The sequence below is a fragment of the Sphaerodactylus townsendi genome, linkage group LG04 (assembly GCF_021028975.2).
Source record: "Sphaerodactylus townsendi isolate TG3544 linkage group LG04, MPM_Stown_v2.3, whole genome shotgun sequence".
NCBI classification, from domain to species: Eukaryota; Metazoa; Chordata; class Lepidosauria; order Squamata; family Sphaerodactylidae; genus Sphaerodactylus; species Sphaerodactylus townsendi.
The window spans coordinates 49,155,636-49,179,699 of NC_059428.1; the positions used below are offsets into that span (position 1 = coordinate 49,155,636).

The window sequence follows — 24,064 nt, forward strand, 5'->3', positions numbered from 1 at the left end:
ACATGCACACATCCCTTTACATCAGTGGTTTTCAACCTTTCTAATGCTGCAACCCTTTAATACAGTTCCTCATGTTGTGGTGACCCCCAACCCTAACAGTTATCCATTTTACAGATGGAGAACACTGATGCAGAGAGTCTTAGGCGACCCCTATGAAAAGGTCGTTTGACCCCCAAAGGGGTCCCGACCCCCAGGTTGAGAACCACAGATTTCTGATTATCTTCGTTTCAAAGCCATAATTCAGAACTAAAGGATATCTGGAATTACATAATTGCAGAATTGGTTTCTTGAATACTTTTTTGCTAATAGATTTACAATTTGTATTCTTTAAATATATTTAAACTTTATCATTGTTCAGTAGATAGACAGAAAAGGTGATCTGGATCTGTACAAAAATACTATAGAAACCCTTTGGTAGCCAAATAATATTACCTAGTGCTAGTCTCACTTAATGCTAGTAAAAATCAGCTAGCTAAATGCTAAATAAAATGGCCATAGATTTCTTGTAATTTTAGGCAACCAGTTTTAATTGGGGTATGTTAACAGCAAGATGACGAAGTTGGCCTCTGGGATGAAACTGAAAGATGAGATGTCAGTGAAAGAGTTCCATCCTGGCATACACCAGAGTTTCTCCTCGAGGGTAGTAATTTGAAGTAATGAGCAGTTCTTGTTGAATGACCTTCTACATCTGTTGCACTGCCTATTCAATCTGCATCTCGCTTTCCATCAATTGCACTTTTACTACAATTAACCATGCCATCAAAAGACCCTTAAAATGAACAGCACACTTTCTGCATATGTTCATAACCATTTAGCCTGGGATTGTGAGGGTGGCAGAAGTCCATTCAAAACCTTCTGCTTGTGCCAAAGTGCAATTTGTTGACTGAAGAATGCACGCTGATATAGTTGGAAAAGGAAAGCATGGCTCACTTGATCTGCCACAGTAGTTCACAGAAAATGATTAGAGAACAGGAAGCGTGCCTGAGTCAATGCTGTTAGAGTACCACCTGGCTATGCATGGTGTAAAGAACCAGAAGTTCCCTTCACTGCAGGCAATTGTCAGTCCCTTAATGCTATATAAAAATACATGTACTACTGTGCTGACATCAAATGGAATAAACTGTTCTGTTAATCCAAAGATTTTATTTTCATTTTTGATTATATTGTTTTCTGTCTCACTTTGCTATAATTTCTTTTTTATGCTTGTGTGTGTATAAATCTCAAATCAAAGAATGCTGAACTAGGGTTTAAGCAGTAGGCTTCCCTTGCCCACAAGCTACCATCAATCAACCGCATCCTACTATTAATCACAATAAAAATAAGATGATCCTGGTGGCAGTGAAAAATCAATAGAAACTTGTAGCCACAGACACTCAGACTAGATTCCCACATACTTTCAACTGCATCATGCTTACGCTGTAGCTTGTATAATCATTGCTTGTACTGCTTGGCCTTTTGCCTCCTTCCTGAAAAAACATTTGTCTACCTTCTAATCACTGCTGACATATACATGTACTTACCCCTCGAAACCAAGCAATCCATCTTCAACAAAAAGGGTGCACTGAGACCTCCCAACATACATAGTCTGCAGTTTCCCATGCTTCTGTGATCATTTGCTCCTGTAAAGTTACCAACTTTAAAGTAGGGCCTGCAGATGCCAGGAATTACAACAGATCCAACTACAGAGATCAGTTCTACTGGAGAAAATAGCAGCTTTGAAGAGAGGTGTCCATGACATTGTAACTCCACAAAGTTTTCTCCCTCCCCAAACTCTGTCATCCAAGACATTGTCCCCAAACCTTCACAAATATCCCAAGCTGAAGGTGAAAACTGTGGTCATTTCATAGCTGCTTCCTATGCAATTAGAGACACCATTTGTGAAATCTGCATCAAGATATAATTCACTGTGATGTCCCAGTGCAGGTATCTGACTGAAAATGTTTATTTTCCCAGCACTAACAGCTATTGTAAACAATAGGCAAGATAGCAAGCTAGTGGCGTAGGAGGTTAAGAGCTCTTGTATCTAATCTGGAGGAACCGGGTTTGATTCCCCGCTCTGCCGCCTGAGCTGTGGAGGCTTATCTGGGGAATTCAGATTAGCCTGTGCACTCCCACACACGCCAGCTGGGTGACCTTGGGCTAGTCACAGCTTCTCGGAGCTCTCTCAGCCCCACCCACCTCCCAGGGTGTTTGTTGTGAGGGGGGAAGGGCAAGGAGATTGTCAGCCCCTTTGAGTCTCCTGCAGGAGAGAAAGGGGGGATATAAATCCAAACTCTTCTTCTTCTTCTTCTTCTTCTTCTATATTTGTGACGACCACAGACAAAAACTGTGTTTAATAACATTTGAATGCAACCAGTCTCTTGTGAACCTGAAAGACATTTATTATGGAATTCATGATCCAGAGACACCTTCCTCAGATGCGTGAAATGCTATATCCATTTAGCATAAATATATATAGGTGCAAGAAGAGGGATGCTATTACAAAGTGAAACCTACTGTGCAAGAAGAGATGAAAAAAGATTCAGCTGAAATGATAATAAAATAGAACAGCATGAACAATGTACTTACACTTTTACAGATGGATTTTGCTTTCTGTAATGAATTACCTACTCCAAGGTTCTATAAACTCAAATCTAATAGCAGAGGCAGAGCTACCAGGGGACCAGGGGGTGCACATTGCACTGGGCACACACCGGGGGAATCAGCCCCCTGCCCCCCCATGGCACCACCTCCCGCCCCCTATGGCGCCCACACACACACACACACACTTACCTTCATGAAACAGTGCAGGTTGGAGAAGCAGCCTGTTCCCTTTAGGCTGAAAATGGCCTGGTGGGAACTACACTTCCAAAGAGACCTCGTGAGCCCCAGGGTCTCATGGGAAGTGTAGTTCCCAACAGGCCATTTTCAGCCTGAAGGGATCAAGCTGCTTCTCCAGCCTGTACTAAGGCAAGGGGGTGGGGGACAGGGCGCCACAGGGTGGACAGGAAACACAGAGTGCGACGACGACGACTTTACGGTCAATGACCAAATATTCAAGTGGGAGCTTCATAGAGGCGGGGTTGGGGCTGTGATCTGCATGTCTAGTGTGATGATGACACTTTTAGGTTGACATAAAAGCACCAGAATCATGTCTGAGGAATCGCTAGCACTGCTCTCCAAAACTCTATGTCTCCTTAGAGTTAGGGGGGAGGGCTTGAGTGTCTGCCTGCACGATGCTGGCACTTCTGTGTCAAGGCATGTCTTTTTCTTACATTTAATCTTGCAAAAAAGAAGCGGAGGAATTTGGATGTATACCTTCCTTTTTTCTCCTGTAAAGAGACTCCAAGAGGCTTACAAACACCTTTCTCTTCCTCTCTCCATGACAGACACCTTGTGGGGTAGGAGTTGCAAAGAACTGTGACTAGCCCAAGGTCATCCAGCTGGAATGTAGGAATGGGGAAACAAATCTGGTTCACCAGATAAGAATCCACCACTCAGATTGAGCAGTGAGGAATCAAACCCGGTTGCATACTGATGTGCGGATGTTTGCTTACCATTGACCACTGACATAGCTTTTGTTGGAATAGAAATTGGCCACAGCCCGTTTATTAATTAGCAACGTATGAAGCTAAACAAGCATAAAGGGGCACCTCCTGGTCCAGGTAGCAAGCATGCTGAACCTGGCCGTTTGGGCAGCGACCATGCTGAACCCGGTACCGTCTCCCAATGGGGATTAGGACAGAAAGTTAGTAGGTGCCACTTGGGTGCGCACCCATTTAGTGACAACCCTTCCTGCCAGGGGTAGCAAGCTCTCAAGCAGAGCCTCCGGGACTTGCGCCATCGAGCCCTCCACCCCCCAAATAACCAATGACCCAGAACACAGGGAGGGTAGGTCTGCTTGCTTTCTGGCCTCAAAAGAGGCTGGGCTAACCGGGCACCACCTGGTGGTGGTGGTGGTGGTGGTGGTGGTGGTGGAGGAGGAGGAGGAGGAGGAGGAGGAGGAGGAGGAGGAGGAGGAGGAGGAGGAGGAGGAGGAGGAGGAGGAGGAGGAGGATCTAAACATAATGTGATCACCACAAATTCCCCATTGCCATTTTGCAGTGATTTACAAATGAGGGTGAGGGATGTCTGCTTGGCATTTTCACCATATTGTAGGGCATTATGACACAATAGCCATCTAACTAGGTTGGTATAACAGATCCTGGCATAATACAAAGAGTCCAGAAACATCAGCTACTTTCCCCCCCTAATATTACCCAAGTTATGGCTCTAGGAAGGAGTCAGACATGCCTGTTCTATTCCTGTTGTAATGCCAAATTGATATTGTTCCCCATCCCCCATCTACTGACTTTCACACACAATAGTAGACTTTATGCACATGATGTGCAAAGATCTCTGTACATTTATCATTGTGGTGCTTCTAGGCAATCCTTGTTTTATGTTCTGCTAAATGTAAGTGGTGGATCAAGATTTGGTGATTTACTTGCTGCCTGAGTGCACAGTACAAGATTTATTACGTAATAAATATCTTCATATGAACACAGTACCTTGCAGGCTATTTTTAATATAGTGAAATAGGAGCTGCTTTGCTGGCGATGATACTTCAGGTGCCATTCAGTTCATTAAAATGAGTCCTCATAAGGGGTATAGAACATAATTTAAAAAACAAAAACAAATAATTTTTCAGCAGCTGTGAGAATTTAGGGGTGCATCAGTTTATCTCTGACACATGATTTGAGGGTTGACATGTAATAGAAACTTTCTTAAGTTGTGTCTTTTTTATCTTGTGTTGGATTGTTCATAGGAATATAATTAAAATTACATTAAAAATAAAGTTTTACATTTAAAAGATGTATAAACAGCTGCAATCAGAGGATGGCTTTAATTCATACAAACAGATTCAATAGTTGTAAAACTTTACATTTGAAATGATAAGTCCAAATATTTATAAGCGATATTTGTGTATTTATTGCATTTTTGTTCTACCCTTCCTCCAAGGTGCTCAGGGCAGCATTTCTCCTTCATTTTAGGAAGGAGGAAGATTAGGCTGTTCTGTTCTGGTTTCTTCATGGGAAGTGAGCATTTCAACCTGAGTGCCCAGATTTTAGTTCAACACTCTATTCAAGATGACCATTAAATGTTCTGCCACAGGATTGGGTGGGAGAAAATGAAAAAAAAGTAAAGGTCAACACCCATTCTGGAAATTGCTTCCCTGGCTGGCCATTTTGTTGGATCTTGCAATTTCCAAAGCATGCACAAAACAATTTAGAGATAAGCATAATTGGTCACTCTTGTCCTTCACTTGCACATGTACATGTGCAATTTTGCTGTTAAGTCACAGCTGACTTCTGGCGACCCCACAGAAATTTCAAGGAAAGAGACGTTTGAAGGTGGTTTGCCATTGCCTGGCTCCATGTTGGCTGAGAGAGTTCTGGGAGAACTGTGACTGGTCTGAGGTCACCCAGCAGGCTTCATGTGGAGGAATGGGAATAGAACCCAGTTCTTCAGATTGGAGTCCCCTGCTCTTAACTGCTGCACCACATGGGCTCTTCACCTGCATAGGGAAGTCAAAAGGTGAAATCATTGATGCTATTATTCAGGATGTGAAAGTAGCAATTAAACTTGCCCTCCCTCACCTGGCCTGACAAGGTATAAGTCTCTAGTGTTCTACAGTTGGAAGATGTCTTGTAGTCCATCTAGCCCTGGTCTGTGCAGGAAACCTTAGCGAGAGCATTTCAACAGATCGTTGTCCAAACTCTGCTTGAAGACCTCTAGCAAGAGAGTTCACAGATGCCTATATAGCTGGTAACATTGTCAAATCACTCTTATTTTTAGTACATTTCTCCTAACTGAAATTTGTCTTCTTGTAACTCAACCCAGTTTGATCTAGTTGTCCCAGTAGAACCCAACAGAATAATCTTTGTTCTGTTCTACATGATAGCTGTTCAAGAATTTGAAGAGCACATATGCCACCCTCTTTTCTCCAGGCTAAAGAAAGTTGCAACATTCTGTGCATTATTTTTATCCTACCATTCTAATGGACTTCAATTGACTTAGAAGGATGTGAGTCTGTTAAGGATTGCTCCATTTGTTTTTACAATGCTTTCTTATATGACTGGTTTCTAAATTCTTAACAATCTATATTACCCTACTGTGAGCCAGTTTCAAAGGAATTTTATTGATTTTATTGATATATATGTAGCACAATCATTGTGAGACATTCTGAACCTCTTGGGGAATGGCAGCCTATAAAGTGAATAAATAAAATAAATTATCTGCACCTTTTAAAATAGCCAGAACTGAGCACAATATTCCAGATCAGATAGTAGCAACCTTAAGATCTTTTTCACATGTTCTTCTGCTAATGATTTATGCCCGCCCACAGAGACTTATGGATCCAATTGGTTTCCTGAATGGAAACCAATTGGATCCAATTGGTTTCCTGAATGCTCTGCGGGACCCTGAACCCGCCGGCACACTCGATGAGCAAGTGGAGGATTGGAATTCCCGCCTCTCTGATGCCATCGAGACTGTTGCTCCCCTCTCTGATGCCATCGAGACTGTTGCTCCCCGGCGTTCCTCCTGGGCCCGTTTCCTGACAGGCTCCATGGTATACCACAGAGGAGCTCGCGCAGATGAAGCGGGCGTGCTCTCAAGGAAGCGTGCCTAAGCGAGTGTGGAGAGAAAGCTTCATTAATGACGGCTTGCCGCGCCAACATCCTATAGGGCGTTTATAAGAAAGCTTTCTATGAGATGGCCCGGGCGAAGGAGGCTTTCTTCTCTCTTCCTCTCTCGCCAAGATCTGCTAGCTCGCCCGGCTCGAATTGTTTAGGATAATTCTGATCTTTGACCTCTCTTTATCAGAGGGTTCTACAAATCGCGTGAATTGGCTATTAGCTGTGAGGCATTTATGAGCTTTGCAGACAAAGTCGCTGTCGCCCGGCCATGGGACAACTTCCTTCTGCCACCTTTTAACTACAATTGAGTGGAACTGGGAGGCTCCCTTGTCCGTCTTCTGGCCCATGTTTGGCCCGGTTTTCCTCTGCTCCTCTCGAAGCTGCTGTTGACCAGGATCTTTTGGCTGCTGTTAGACCTACTACCTGTCCTCCTTGGATCCGTGCCCTTCCTGGCTTAATTAAAACTTGCCGGGAGGAGTTCCGACCCCACCTGTTGAAAATCATCAATATTGACTCTCTTGAGCAAAGGAGTCTTTCCAGATGGAGTTGGAAGAGGAGTGCAGTGGTCCGCCTACACTCTATAGAAAAAAGACCATCGTTCAGGAGAATCCTGGAAGATCTGGCCAATTACACGCCCCGTCTTCGAATCTTTCATTTTCCTCTGGGGAAGGTAATTGAAGGAGATGGTGTTGGAGCAGCTTCAGGGTTTCCCTGGATGAAACATCAGCTGGTTCGACCCCTTCCAGTCCGGCTTCCGTGCTGGGCATAGGGACGGAGACCGGTTCTCGTCGCTGTCGCAGCAGATACGCTCTGTAGATGCAACTTGGGACCGAGAAGGCTGAGGATGCAGGCGCTTGCTGGTGCTTGTTAGATCTCACGCGCCGAGCGTTTGATGTATTGGTTGACCATGTGACCTTTTGGCCCACCACCTGGCCGCCTCCGGGAGTCCGGGGCACTGCAATCCTTCAATGGATTGTCTGCGTTCCTCCGGGGGCGAGGAGTCAGCGGTGTGGTGTGGGGAAAAAGCTTCCCAGAAGGTGCCCGCTTCATTGTGGTGTGCCTCCAGGGGGGGCATTGTTGTCCCCACTGTTATTTAACATCTATATGCGACCCCTATGCTTCAGTTGAGTGCGAGGAGCTTTGGGCTGGTCTGCCATCAGTATGCTGATGACACTCCTTTAGCTCATTCTGTCGATGGAGGCCGAGGAGCCGTCACCACCCCTGCAGCTCCTACAGCATTGTTTGGAGGCGGTGGCTGGTTGAATTTACAACAGAGCAGGGTTAAAACTTAATCCATCGAAGACGGAGATCCTCTGTGGCTTGGTTGGGGGGGAGATATTGAGGGAATTCCAGCCGCCCGGTGTGGGGAGGGGGTCACATTGGTAAGCGCCAGACCTCCTCCGCCTCCGTCGCAGCCTGGGGGGTCCACTCTGGATTCGATCTCTTTCAATGGAGACCCAGGTGGCCCCATACAACCCTAGCCGGGTTCGCGTTTTCCATCTTCGACAGGCCCGGCGGCTGGCTCCCTTCCTCTCCCAAAGCTGGCCCAGCCTAGCCCACTTTGTGATCCCAATGCCTTGCAGCGGTCACCCTCCCAGGCTAGACTAGGCTTGTAACTCTGCTCTCGTGGATGCCTTCCCTTGCGTCTGATTCGGAATGGGCAAACTTCGGTCCCAAAATGCAGCTGCGACGTCTGCTCACAGGCAGTGCCATCTGGGGATCATATTCCAGCCTGTGTTGCACCAGCTGCATTGGCTCCCAGTGGAGGTCTCTGGAGAATCATCTTCAAGGTGTTGGTGTTGACGCCTTCAAAAAAAAAGGCCTTCTGGCGGCCTGGGACCCTCGTGACTCCTTCAGGACGCAAGTACATTACCCCACATATGTCCTGAGTAGACCCTTCTGCGCTCAGCAGAGGCCAATTACTGGAGATCCCTGGCCCCTCATAGCCCATGATGCGGCTGGCCTCCACTTTCCGGGCCAGGGCCTTTCACCTGACTCTGGCCCCTGCCTTGGTGGGAACACTCTACCACCAGCTGTCCGGGCCCTACCGGGGACTGCTTGGAGAGTTCCGTAGGAGGCTCCTGCAAAGGAACCGGAGTGTTCCACCGGGCCTTCCGGGAGAGACCAGCCGCTGAAGGTGCCCTGCTTTCATCCTACCCCTGCCTGTATAGGGGTCCCCTAACATCATCGGGACCCATCATTCTTCTTGGGAGGGTTGCATATGGGTTCGTGGGATACTGTTTTAGAATGAAAATTTTAAACTTTTATATATTTATGTTTATATATGCTTTTATATTGTTCACCGCCCTGAGCCCTTTGGGGATAGGGCGGTATACTAAATCAAATAATAAATAAAATAAATAAATAAATAATGTTACCGCTGCTGTTCGGGTAATATTAACTGATTTCAGCTCAGGCAACATAGTGAGGCGCAGGAAGCCAGTGTTCTTCAAAGGTAAAGTATTTTATTTGGAAGTGGTTGCTACAGTTCAGGCAAGGCAATCGCACCCTCGTAGTCAAGCGCAGGACTTTTTATACACAAAGATCAAAAGAGGGCAAGGGGCCAGGTAAGGGGGCAGGTCCCTTACCTTGCAACAATAAGGAAACATCAACACATAAAAGAAAAGGTACAATTACAACTTTGTGAATGGGACCATGAGATCTTGCTGTCAGGCAACTTCCCGTGAAACTTTACGATAGTGCAGAAACAGTGAGCGGAGAGTGTCAATTCATAAAATTGGGTGTGACTGTTAGCACACCCAGGTATCTTGTTATCAGATGGGCTGTTTCTTGAGTTGTGTCCTGAGGCTCCTGTGCTTCAGTCCCGCAACAAAAGAAAGTTCAAATAGTCCAATGGTGGCCTTGGCACATTCTTCAACGGCTGGGATATCTAAGGTGCCGTCATCAGATTCAATTTGTAATTCCAAAGGGGTCTTTGTTTTCGCTAAAGAGATTTATCGGATGTTGGCCCAAACTGAATTCTAAGACTAGCTTCCTTGGGTCTTAATATCAGCTGCTTCAAGCTATTGATTTTTACTAACAGATACAAATATCAAAAATAACATTTTTATAATTTAAAGAACATGCAAATAAAAGAGCACAAACAAAAATGTCCTAGACTAATATTAACAAACCTTAAATAAACTGGAAAACCTAGCTAAGATATAAGCCTAAACATTGGGCAAACAATAAATCCAACACTAAGGGCTTACATTAAATCTTTAAAAAGGGATAAAGTGAGAGGAAAACCATGTAAAACATTGGTATAACCACATATACATGTCCTTTCTAGGCCCTATGAAGACTTTCGGATAACACTGGTCTCTTTGCTCTGGTCCTTAGCCAGTGTAGTTCAGTGACAGGCTCATATTTTCCTGGCAGTAACACTAAGCCATGTATCCCACATCCTATACATATGGATTTGAATTTTTCCCTATGCTCAGGACTTTGCATTTGTCTCCACTGAACTTACTTTTCTTATCTTCATCCTCGGTTTCCAATTCATCACAGTCACTCTGAACTTTATTACTATCATCTAAAGTGTTTGGTATGCCTTCCAGTTTTGTGATACACAAATTTTAAAGAATTTCCTGAATTCAGAGTTGTTTCCAAACAGGCATTTTGTTCCACTTTGACTCCTTTAGATCAGATTTTTGGAAGCAACCACATAACATCCGCCATTCACCTGATGTGTTTTTACCTTTGATGCAATGTTTTCCTTCCCTGGTTTGGTACTATCTTTTTTAAAAGACTGCAGTCAAACACCTTTGGACATCAAGCAGATAGGAAGGGGTCCATTTTTTCACATCCCACCCACATCAGCATTATTTGTCTTGCCTCAGTCCCTATTGTCAAGAGAGCATCCATTTTGCAAGCTGAAATCCTAAGAAAAATCTTAAGTCTCCTCTAACGGTGGTTACTAGAGTTCAAAATGCAGACGTTAGCTCATTTTGTGAATTCTTTTCTATTCGAGGTTACTGTGCACTCTCTGAGCCTGATGGAGTCATCTTCGCTTATCAGGATCCAGCTGTAACTAGTTACTCTGAGATTGTTGGAGAAAGTTTCATTTTGTATAGGAGGAGGGAGTGTGCTCATAGCTAAATAAGTCTAGAAAGTTATGTTTAAAAGTGTGCCCTCACTGGTCATTCAGTGGTAACTTGTTGCCATCAACAAAAGCCATGAAAGAGTACTTACGGTGTTAACAGATAATTTGCTTATCTATCTTTCCCTTTCGCCATCACTCTACACTCAGTGCTACTGGAATTCTGCACATGTACTCAAAACATCTAAGTACTTTCTGCTTGTAAGAGTTCACTGTGGTATGTAGAAGCTAGCCTTTATTGGGAGTTTTGTGTAATGCACCTTTTTCACTTGTCACTGTATTTTTAATTTTGTATTTTAAAAAGTTTGTTTCAGTAAATCCTTTTTTATGTCTTGGAGTTCTGGTTCAGAGCCCCTGGTTCTTTGGAATACTACCATCCCAAAGGCTTGGGATAGGTCTTTGATACCCATGGCCACCATTTTCCCCACACAAGTCAATTGGGACACCTGTGCAACCATTTTCATTCTCCCATGATGATCCTGATGGTCTTTTGTTCCCCAGGAGAACATTTGAGGAAAATCAGTATGCTGGATCAGAGAGACAGAGACAGAAGGGGTTTTTTCCCTCTAATGGAAGTGATTTCTGCTAGAGAAAATTATCACCTGAACCAATCCTGTGTGTGCATCAAAGCTTATGTGTATGTATCATATCATCAGAACAGGCCATATACATGCAGCAATATTTCAACATGTTCTAATAATCTAATGAGTTAGACAGATCCAGTGAACTGCAAACAGAACAAGATCACAGAACATGTCTCTTTCCTTTCTGCCTGTACCTTTTATGGTCCCATGAAGCAGCTATTAGTAGTTGAGATCCTTAAGGTGCCGAATGAAATGCCACTCAGAGGGCCATAATAAGAGGGAGGAATCAGCAGAAACTTCCATCCCCTTGCTCTTCTACCAGCTGTGGAAGAGTTCATCCCAGAGGAAGGGGGTTGTTTTTTGTTGTTTGAACAGCAGCCCCATGACTGCATTCAACTCTATTCCTGAAGTCACCTAACTCTCAGAAGCAGTTTGAGAGGGGGTGCTGCAGAATGGAAAACAGGAGAGGTCAGTCTCTGAACTTATTCATTTATAGTTCACTAGATCCAACACAATGATGTCTTTAAGACGAGAGTATTATTTTCTATACAGACCTTTCAAAATAACAAATGAAACAAATAGTTTTTCTGCACTGCACTGAAATAGCATTTTTTTCTTCCATACAAGACAGTGAATGACCTTAGACTCCATTTATTGCTATATAAGAGATAACGTTATACCTACTGTCAAGCTTTATAGACATTGTAATCCCATTATAAAAATCAAAGTTGAGGCATTTCATATAAGAATAATAGTATTTGCTAGCAGAATGAAAGTGCACATTTCTGCTGATAACCCCAATTGCAATGTTGGTGTGCACAAAGTCGGATATCACATTTTTTAATTAACAGTTTTGGGTAGCATTCATTTATGTCAGCTATTTACCTTTGCATTTTAAGCTGTTTTAATGTGCTTGCCAAGGAAACAAAATATGCATGTTCATTTTATCAAGTGAACGTTGTGATTGATAAATGTGCCTTTTAATCTTTTATTATTAGAACTTTAGACAAGATGATCTGAAAATAGAAATGGGACATAGTTGTACTACATGTAAGGGAAAAAATCACTAGAAAAAGCAGAAGTTATTTAATGTTTTCCAACTGACTTTTATGAAATATGGTAGAAGTTTTTGGAAGTGTACATAGGCTCAAACAATAGTGTTGACTAGAAATAAAGTATTTACTCTTACTGTAGTGGGTTTAAGAAAATGATCTAAAAAGTAAGATCCTTTACAAAAGTACATATTAACTGGATATCAAAACCAAAGCCTGTGGTTGTTTTAGAACAAGCAGGGCTTTTTTGTGGTGTTATGAACTGGTAATGAGTAGCGTCAACTTTGCAGGAGAGGGGACTTTCCAAAGTTCAGAAGGGGGAATTGGTAGAAATCCGTACAACTTTATATATGAATATCAGGACACTTTTTTCCCCTTGCTGTTGTTGTTACAAAAAAATCAGTGAGAACAGGAGTAAGAGGTGGTTAAAAGACAAGGTTACACTTGGCTTCCCCAGAGTTCATTTCAATCCAAGTAGAAAACATAAATGCGTACATGCCTTTTCAAGAGAAGAATATTATCTGTCAAGTAGGCATAAAACTTTATGCATCTGAAGAAGTGGCTTTTAGTCCACAACATGCCACAATAAATGTTAATTTTTAAAGTGCCACAAGACTCAAAGTTGTTGTTCACTGGAACAGACTGGCATGACTCCCCCTCTGGAATATCTTACCTTGCATAGCATCTGCCAACATACACTTCTTCAATTACTTTTGAGAATGCCATCTGGAATTGTCAAAGGCCTTGCCAAAGTCACATTATATGAGCTGTATTCCCCTTATCCATCAAACCAATTACCCTGTCAAGGAAGTGAAAGATATATGGCTAGTAATTTTTCCTACTTCTCATTCCCCAAGTGGTGGGAAATTTAGAGAGGGTTTAAAAGAAGAATAAAATAATAGAAACATAAAACGTCTATGGGCTTACTTTTTTAATGAATTGTATTGGTGGGGAAAGCATTCTAAGTGTGCTAAATAAGCACAGGTAGTGCTGCTACTCAAGCAAAAAATGCCTTCCCCTCACTATTGTATCTACAGCCTTTTCAACATGCACACCTTACCAGAGATTTTCCAAGTGATCATACCTTGTTTCTTGGAAAGGTCTTCTGTAAAATTATTCTGCATTCCTCCATTCCCTTCATCACTTTCCCCCTTGTTTCTACAGTTGCATTTGTTTCACACATCACTGCTGAAAACATATTCCTAATAGTGATAGGATGTAATCCATAACTCAGAAGAACAATACTTAAGCCATTTCATCCTCCCCTTTGTCCTCCATTTTCAAAAGGAATTTTTAATATTTTTCACTATTGCATCAAACATGTAGTGTACCTTAAGGTAAAATATTACATCTTTCTCAAAGTTAAGAAGGTAAAAAAGGTGTTTATCTAACTAATTTAGCCAGTGTACTCAAAGACCACCCATACAGTCCAGTTTTTTTCCCCCAAAACTCCCATTGTCCTTATTCCACTGGAGGAACTTGGTGTATATTCTTTTACAAACCTGATATTCCTCCAGTGGAATAAATTAAACAGTTAATTCATGCAGGACACTAGTGTATGTCTGGATCTTTTGATCAAGATATATGTGTCTTCATTAACTTTGTATGAATATAGGATGGCCTTTCACTTCATATAGAGTCTGTTTTATGTATAAAACATGTAGGAACAGATGTCACTTACAGTAACACTTGACCAACTTCCAGAATTGGGTGTATCCATTGTTGTTAACTGTGACAGTTTTATTGTAAAAGGAAGCATAACAAACTTGATTTTGACATGGAAATAAACATAGAATGTATACAGATACACAGAGAAAATTTTCAAGAGTTGATCCAATTTTAATCACAAAATGTATGTTTTATTACATTGTTATTCTAATTTTCAGCCCACAAAGTGGTTCCAAAAATTCAATATAAAAAAAGTTAATCAGGAAAGTGACTTTTCAGCCAATGCTAAAAGCAGATGGGATGTTTTTCTTTCTTATGATGGCTCAGAAATATGCAGTATAATCTCTATTTCATATAATCCCTTGGTCATGTTCTTTAGACATCATCCAGTTAACTCTTTAGTGCATTTTGAATATGTTGCATTTTCTTTAACCCATAGTTGTCCTTTTTCTTTTCAGCACCATCTTTGATAGGTATGGTCAGGAAGGACTGGGCTTCCCAAAACAGCATTGCTCTCTCATGGCAGGAGCCTGATTTTCCTAATGGAGGCGTTCTGGACTACGAGATCAAGTACTATGAGAAAGTAGGTCTTGAATAAAATGAAATCAGACCTTCAAAAAGTGTACCTAATCCCCCCCCCCCCATTTCTTATGGATGACTGTAAAGTACAGCATTTTATTTTCGTTTGATTATCCAACATAAAAAATTGACCTCACATATTTATGTGAGAGTGGTGCCTATTATTGGCAATTATATTTTCACCCTGGATTTTGAGCCATGGTGAAGTAATGTCATGAAGATTCTGCCAAAGATTCATACTGTGATTTACTGTACTATTTCAGACTTCCATAATGCATGCAATAAACTGATCAGATGTGATCAGAATATGGGGCAGAATTTCACATGACTGTATTGTCGAAGACTTTCATGGCTGGAATCACTGGGGTGTTGTATGGCTTCCGGGCTGCATGGCCCGATAGCATTTTCTACTTCACGTGACTATTTCACTATAACAGTTCTGAGTTAGATTGAAAAGAATGTGGCTTCTAGGAATCAAAATATAAAGAAAGTGGTTGTAATCATTATGCATCTTAAAAGTTTCTTTTGGACCTTAACCTGTACTATTTATTTAACTATTAATTGTTATAGATTCTGTAACACAGATACAATAATAAAAGCTTCATTGGTCATTTTGGTGGTAACAATTATGAACACTGTTAAATGTACATGGAGCTCTTGTTGCATAGTTTAGTGATGTATACAGACTACTAACAATATGTAAAAACCAACTAATAGAATCAAAAGAAGTATGTTAAAGAGTCACAAAAAAATAAAACAAACCCCTATCACACCAAGACATAAAAAGTGTATTGTGCAAAAAGGACATAAGACAAAAATGACAAAATGAAGTGTGCAATCAAAAAACAAGCATAATTAATCAAAACGACAAAAAGAGCAATATACAATATACAAGAGAACAATAAAGACAAAGAAAGCAAGTGCCCATTGTGCACTGAAGAAGAATAGACGTACTGGAGGACTGAGTATCGTCCTGGTGCAAAAACCGCAAATGCAGATAAATGCAGATAAGGCTCCATCCACACAGACCAATAACAATGGGTGTAGAATGCTAAATAGCCCATTTGGGGGGGAGAACACTTTGCACATATCCTGCTTCCAAAATGAGTCTGCCCTGGGTTATTTCCCCCCAACCTGGCCATTGCAGGGAGGCTGCTTTTCCTTTTTTAAAATGTTGTGGCTTGCATCTGCATAGCTATACAGGTGCAGCTGGTCGTATTGTGGGTCCCCAGCATGGCTGTGGGGGGTACATTTGTGCATGCCTCCATAGCTATGCATATGTAGGAAATACTTTTTTTAAACAGAGATGCATCTCCATGTGAAGGCACAACAGCAAACTGGATTATTTCCATGGGCTCCAGTTGCTGCCTGCACGGGTGCATGTGAACACAAAAACAGGAAAACGGGTTTCTTTAGCACGACTGCAACCCATTATACAGTTGCTGTGTGGAAGGGGCCTAAGTCTTGTAGTTCTCCAAGAGGTAAGTAATGATACTAGATGGGATAATACAGGTATTTTCCTTTTTTGCCGCAGCTGGTCTGCTTTGTCAGTGATGCTTGTATATTTCAGTGGGAATATTGTGTTCTATTTAAAAATATTTTAAAGGGTATGACAGGATCCCAAACATGATGTACTTGATTGCCTAGCCTTTGAAGTGTTTTGGAATCATATCATAGCCTTTAAAATGTTCTTGACTATAATACAGTATTTCCACTATGGGCAGGCTGAAATACACAAGCATCACTGACAAAACAGTCCAGCTGCTGAGAAACAGAGGAATACTTGTATTATCCTGTCTACTATCATTATATAAGATATTACTTACCTCTTGGAGGACTGCGAAACTTACCCAAGTTTATGTGCATTTGAGACTATTACACAAGAACGATACTCAGTCCTCCAATCGGTCTACTCCTCTTCTTCAGTGTGCATTAGACACTTGATTTGTCTTTATGGTTTTAGTTCTCGGATGCTGACTGTATTGTTGTTATTGGTTTTAATAGGGAGTCAGGGCTAGTATTATATTTGTACTGGTTTTTAACTTTTCCCTGTCTGCATATATTTATTTGTACACCTCCCTGAGCCCTCCGGGGGAGGGCAGTATAAAAATCTGATAGTAAACAAAATAAATAAATAATGGTTCTCCTGTATTTTGCTCGTATTGGTGCTTTGTATGATTATGCTTGTTTTTTATTGTGCACTTCATTTTGTCATTTTGTCATTTTTGTTTTCTGACTTTTTTGCACAATACACTTTATGTGAGCTTCCTAATTGTGATAGTCTTGGTGTGGTAAGTGTTTGTTTTATTTATTTTTTTACTAACAATATGTGTCAGGTACTTATGGTAGACAAGCAGGGTGCCCGCGCTTCACTACGGGAAGTTGAGAAAAGCGGAAAGCAGAAATGCAAATACTCCACCCATAAGAAATGCAAAGAACTCCACCCGTAAGACATGGCCAGTAATATCTTGGAACGTCCTACTTAGGGCCCCAATACCTCCTGTGTGAGCCATGGTGCAGTCATGGTGCTGGAGTCCCGGTTTGAGGCTTCCTGTCCTGTTGTAGACTTGTCCGTGCACTTTGAATGTTGGCATGAAATTGCTATTTTTCACTTGTCTGTTGTCCTGAGGGTGACATTCAGCATGCTCCCGCACAGACTGTGTGCAAATTTTGGGGTGACAGTGCACATGCTTCAACACAGCCTATGTGTTGAGGAGTGCTGTGTTAGAAGGCAGGTGGCACAGCAGTGGAGCATGTTCTCCCTTTAGTGGTTTCAGCAGAAGGAACAGGTTCCTATGTGCTGAGGAGCACGGTGTTAGACAGGGCTCCTGTGGATCGCTACATGTTGGTGATCACAGCGTCTGAATGAATTTGTTGAGTCCCCCTATAGCGGTTGCAGCAGAAGGAACAGGTTGCTGTTGGATAGCAGGGCACCCGTAGTTTGCTACGTGTTGGTGAGTGCGGTGTCTCTGTGAATTTCAGGGTGATAGTCAGCATAGGGGGGGTGTAGGGATGGGTGGAGGAAGAGGGAAGTGAGGATGATGTATGAGTCTGAAAGTGTATGAGTATGATGTATTGTATGAAATTGTATGAGTATGATGTATGAGTCTGAAATTGTGTGCATCGAGGAATGCTGCTGTAAATTTCGTTGTGCGTGCACAATGACAATAAATGCTTATGCTTATGCTTATAGTTCTGTACAGTGTGTTTGTGAACTGAGGGGGTGACATGTAGTTTGTTTCCTCACAACGTGCCTGTGGAGTGGCGGGGTGGGTTTTACATATTTTGCAGCAGCTTTCTGGCGCTGTCTGTGTGTAATGCAATGTATAAGTTGCCATGCGTATTTAAGGCATCGCACCAGTGGATCAAGCGTGGCTGTTGTTTGGTGGGCAGTACCACAGCTGGTCAATGTGGATAGTGGCATTAGAGCAGCAACGTGGCTGTCACTGAAAAGTCCTGTGACAGGAAGCTGTAGATTTAAATGTGGAGTACCAATCACTGTTAGAGTGAGTGACTCATCAGAGGAACTGGGAAGCCAGCTGAAGTGCCTTGGTGCTCAACTGTCATCCACGGAATGTTCAGGCAGATAGGCAGAGATGAATAGGAAAAACAGTAAATAGCTAATATCTCGAGTTGAATTCAATATTTTTGGAAATCCTTTCTTATTGAGTGCCTCGGGCACATGAGGAGCCATCATGCCAAATTTCAAGTGTGTAGGTTCAGCGGTTTCTGAGTTCCGTTGGCGAGTGAGTCAGTGAGTGGAATTCTCTTATATATAGATAGATAGATTAGGCTGTTTTAGGAAAATATGCATCTATTCAGTCACATTCAGGCAACAGATTCCTTGTGAGCCGGGTGTCTAATGCTACAGATATGATGTTCTGTGCTTATTGAAGGACAACATGGAAATTTTATATATATACATACACATGCACTATGTATATATATGTGTGTGTATATATATATGTGTGTGTGTGTGTGTGTGCACGTGTGTATACACATGCAAACACACACACACACACACACACACACAAGTTGATGTGTATACCAGGGCCCAGTTCAAACGAATTCTGCAGATTTTTCAGTGTTGAAAGTGTTGAGAGAGAGGCATGTTGAGCATGGTGTGTATAATCTTCCCACAGTCATGTCTTGCAAGTAGTTTTTCCACGACAGTGTGTTACTTCAAAAACCTGCAAACCAATTTGATTGAACAGACCCCAACAGTGGGAAAACCAGTGTCCATTTCAATTTGTAAAACTGGGGCAGGGGGGAGCTTAAGCACCCTTTCCCCGAGTACTGGTGTCCTAATCCAAATTGGTCCCCTGTGCATCTGAGAATAAAGTCCCAAAAGGTATTCCCAGACCACATCTTGTCAACCTGATCAGATGGTCATGTGATATGTGATTTGCAATATATGAATTGACTTAATTTAAATCTAAACACATATGCCTGGTGTTGAAAAAAAATCACACTAATGGCTACTGATACTGAAGCTTTTTGACTGAAAAATATAGTAGAGAGAATATCTTCATTTTCTGCAGGTCTTACTAATGATTTTAAAGTGTCCTTTCTCACTGTTCTTGTCAGAGCGGTTGAGTTAACAACCCATTATTATGTATTCCTTACTGAGTAGTTAATAGCTTTATAGACTTTTGCAGGAATACACCTGCTGCTCATAAAACATTTATGCTGTAGTAGATATTTGGCTCAGTTGTTACATCTTATATTTGCAGTGACCTTGTACAAATTATATATGTCTTAATAACATATTTGAGTTTATAAGATTTCTAAATAAAATTGCCATGTCTTCCTTCAGAGGCAGGTAGAATTTTAAGCATTTTAAATCAAATTAGTGGTACACTTGTAAATAAGACACTTTCATGAAAATATTCAGTTTCATAACTGTATGAAAATAGCTCTGCACATCATAGTTCTACACTAGACTCTGATTGTTTGTGTCAATGTATGTTAGGCCCTTTCCGCACAGCAGAAAGGCACCTCTCCACCGGCAGAAATTATGCCAGTGGAGAAGTGGGGGCCATTTGCACGGGAGCATGCGAGCCGGCGCAGAAGACATGGCTTCGCACAGAGCCGCCTCTTCTGAGTCCCCCCCCCACTCACCTCGTCCTCCAGCATCGCTCTGGAGGCCATCAGGGACCCACCCACACTGCCCTTCGACCGATGGGAAGACGGCGTTTTAGAATAACCTCACTCGGATAAATAATGATTTAATGTTCATACATGTAATGAAGGATAGAAGGGTAGATAAAATATATAGCTATATGTATAAAATAATGATCAAAGCAGCACATGCAACAATAGCTTCAGGCTGGAAAGAAAAGAAAAAATGGACAATCCAGAAATGGTTGGAATATATCTGAGAACAAGTGACACTGGACATTTTCAATATAATAACAAAAAATAAACTGCGCCAAGATAAACAGCGAAATTTTGAAGATATGGACAGTATATGTGGACTGGATGAAAGAAGCTGGAGTCAATGAGGAGATATGGGAGAAGAGATTACAAAGAATGAACTTACTACTGTTTGATAAAATTATAAGAAAATACAGGGGGGAGGGGGAAAAGGGGGAAATTTATTGTTTGAAAACAAATGAAGAGGAGTATTAATATAAAATGGAATATTCAAATGATACAATAATTTTTTAAAAAAACTATTAATTGGAATATTCAAATGATACAATAAATATACAATTATACAATAAAAATTTTTTAAAAAAAGAATAACCTCGCTCAATGAGCTTCACGCCACTCCTGGGCGGCCAGGACGGCACTGCTGCGATCCAGCAGCACCTCCTGTGCAAACAGCTGCCCTGGGACGGCGTTTTTGCCGTCCCTGGGCTGCTGTAAATGGCCCGTGCGGAAAGGGCCTTAGAGATGGATTTGCATAGAAGTATTTTCTGATAATGACAAATTATTAGGAACTGATAGTTGCATTTTTGAGTTGGATCCCCTCCAGCTCTTCACTAAATGTCATCCATTTTTCCTATGTACCACAGCCCCCAGTCCACATGGTATTTGTACATTCAGGCCCATTATTTTCAGCATTTCAGTTTTTTGGTGTTCAACAAGAACCCTTCCTCTTTTTTTCTCCCAAGCAGAAGAGATGGTTGGATCCAACCCAATATATGGACTCACTGTTTTCTACACCAAAATCCATCATGTATTTCCACTCCGCAATTCAGATATGTCATAAGCAATCTGTTTTTCTGTAGTGCCCTTTCATTTTTTCTGTGAACTGTTTTATTATGATTTTGTTCACCTCGAAAGGAACTGCAGCACTAGCTTATCTAGTGAAAAGTAGAAATGAGCTCTTCATGTGCCAGCACAGTGGAAAGCTTGGGGACTTTAGAAGGGTCCTGCCATTTCCTGGTTAAAATTGCACTTATTTTTTTTAGAGAATGTATTTGCCACCTCTTCAAAGACTGGGCTTTTAGGGAACGAGCCATGTTGGAGACAATTTTACCTGCCTTGAGCCAGTGATTAGACAGAGAGTTGGGGGTGGGAACAAATATTTGTTTTATTATGATGCAAATGTCCTTGGAGACCTTATTAGTTGAAAGGCAGTCTTAAACTTAACAAAACTACACATTCTCAGATCATGCACTCCAAAGCTTGTTCTGATCTTGAAGTTCCAAGCCTGGCACTTACTCTGATGTGGGGAAGAAGGTAGCTGGAAGCAGTACATGTGTGTATGGATGGGGGAAAAGACCAGAAAATATTCAGTTAAGAGGATCTTGAGGATGAAAGAACAGGGGCATAAACTATGTGAGGGCAGTGGGGCTCAAGTCCCTCCCCAGGATTTCCCAGTGGGGGCAGCTGTTAACCCCTCTGGAATTTCCCAGCAGGAGCAATGCCCCTCAGGCTTCCAGGTAGCATAATGAAGCTGTTCAGGCTATCAGGTTCTAATGTTCAGAAGAAGAGGAGTTGGTTTTTAAATCTCACTTTTTCTTTACTATAAGAAGTTTCAAAGTGGCTTACAATCACTGCCCCCCAACAGATAGCTTGTAAGATAAGTGGAACCAATGGAGTTCTGAGAGAACTGTCACTAGCCCAAGGTCCCCCACCAGGCTTCATGTGAAAGAGTGGGGGAATCAAACCCAGTTCTCCAGATTAGAGTCTACAGCTCTTAAGCACTATACCATGCAGTCAGTCCCCTTTGTCTTGTAACTTAACAACTTCTTAGAAGACATTGGGTTAATTTTTGCTTTTTTGATTTGTACATATAAGAGAGGGAGTAGATAATAATGATAATAATGTCTGTGAAGAAACAACAGAGAGAAAGAGCATGGAATCAGGAAGGAAAATAACCCATTAGAAAACCTCAGTGGTTAGAATGAAGAATCTATTTCCTGTAGCCTGCAACACAAACTCTGATGTAAATACAGCTAGATTCAAGTCCAGTAGGATCTTTGAAGGGAAAGCCAGAATGCACAAAAAATAGCCAGAATGCACTAAACAATGCATAATGTTCCTTGTTTAATATTAGCACTTTGATCTACCCCACAGATGAAGCATGTGCCACAACAGACAAGTTTTTCTGCCTATTCCTAAAATATATTATTAATACAGCTTACATGCTAAATCACTAAATTTGTGAATGTTTAAATTAATTATGCTGAATGTAATTGCAGTAATGTAATTGTTCCAACCAAACATAATGCGGTTCCATGTTGCAAAACGTTAGAACTTCAAAGTCCTTAGAAGCTGTCACTAAATCAGTGGTCCTAGATAATTTATAGTATTAATAGTATTACCTAACAGACTGAACAGATTCAAACCACTAAATTGCCATTTACATAAAATGGTCCATTTAGGCAGCTGGTTGAAGAAAACCAGTGTAGAAATATGGCCCATATTTATAAATTTCTGGAGATTATACTGATAATGAAGGTGAATGCTGTAAAATCAATATCAGAGGTAGTTCAAGCCCAGTGTAGAATGAGATAGTTATTATCTTCAACATTGCTTTATCTTGTTTTGCTCAATCTGGTGTTATGATACACTTGGAATTGGGATTAATGGCATCACTTGTATTATTTTGGGACAGTTTCATAAACATACACAGATAGCATTTGACATATTGATTCTGAAGCTTTCATCTAGGACAATAGGTATTGCTAAAGCATTATATGACAGTTGGAAAAGTAGTAATCAATATTTGAGCCATTTCAGTGTTTTCTAGCATACACTTTCCACCTTAACTAACTCTGATTGTAGTTGGTCTGAGACTGATTTAAAACATGAACTAAATCTCCTGATGTTATTAAACTTGGTAAATAAGCTCTACTGAATCTTTATCAAATGTTTTTGGAGCCCTGTTTCCATACCCTCTCTAAGTAATAATCCATACATGCTAAACCATTTTCTGCAACAGTAATTACATATTTTGTTAGACAGGAGTCTGTGAGCATTCTCGGAAGCCTACTGGTTTCTGACTACTCTTCAGATTTGTTCTTCAGTGTACATTTACATTTGCATCATCTCTGCATCATCTTTGTTTTTTCATTCTCTGCCTTTTTTCATTCCTGACTCATAATCCAGTTCAAGTGTGTGTATTGTTATCCCTCATCCTGAAAGGCAAAATGCACACACAGTACTTCTAGGTTATTTCAAGTAGTCTAGGTTATTTCAAGCATTAAAACACGTCATTAACAGGGCAAACCTAAGCTGAGTTACACCTATATGTCTACTCTATAACTTTCCCATAAGCTCTTTTAAGTTGCTCTGTCTAAACTTTGCTGGAAGGTCCCAGACAATTTTGTTCCTGTCTACCAAATAGAATGTTTTCTGGTTGTGGTGGGTTTTCCGGGCTGTGTGACCATGGTCTGGAAGTTCTTCTTCCTAACGTTTTGCTGTCATCTGTGGCTGGCATCTTCAGAGGTATATCACAGAGGGAAGTCTGTTACACACTGTGTCCTATGAAACATTAGGAACAAGATCTACCAGACCACAAACCCACAACAACCAGTTGAATCTGGCCGTGAATGCCTTTGAGAATGTTTTCTGTTTGCCTCTCATTTCGATTTTATCAGATGATGGCAACCATGGAAACTGTAAGCTACAGGAATTTCAGTAGGCATTGGGTCCCAAAGTAAAATAGTTTTTATCCTATTTCTTGAGCAGTTGTAATTTCCCTCCCCCTTTTTTTCTTTGTGTTCTGTGGAAGTATATAAGGTATCCTGATGATCATTTGTAACTGCATCAACATTAATATCTGAATCTACGTTCCCAATATGTTATTACAGGATGCATTAGCAGTCATGTTCTATTTTTGCCCAGTTATGTTGGCTTATTAGAAGCTATAAAGACAGAAAAAGAGTTTGTGACATGTCTCCTTATATTTATGCTAATATAAAAACGTTTCAGGCTGGAACCTCTACAAGGATATATCTTTAG

The 24,064-nt window shown here is 41.4% G+C and overlaps 1 protein-coding gene across 3 annotated transcripts in view; it reads left to right on the forward strand.

The window, feature by feature from the left end:
• LOC125430597 (ephrin type-A receptor 6) overlaps positions 1-24,064 on the forward strand; it is a 475,628-nt gene that overhangs the window by 304,059 nt on the left and 147,505 nt on the right. For all 3 annotated transcript variants that reach the window (XM_048492607.1, XM_048492608.1, XM_048492609.1), the window contains exon 6: positions 14,524-14,648. In XM_048492607.1, the coding sequence (XP_048348564.1) occupies positions 14,524-14,648 (125 nt within the window). The remainder of the gene's footprint in view (positions 1-14,523; positions 14,649-24,064) is intronic.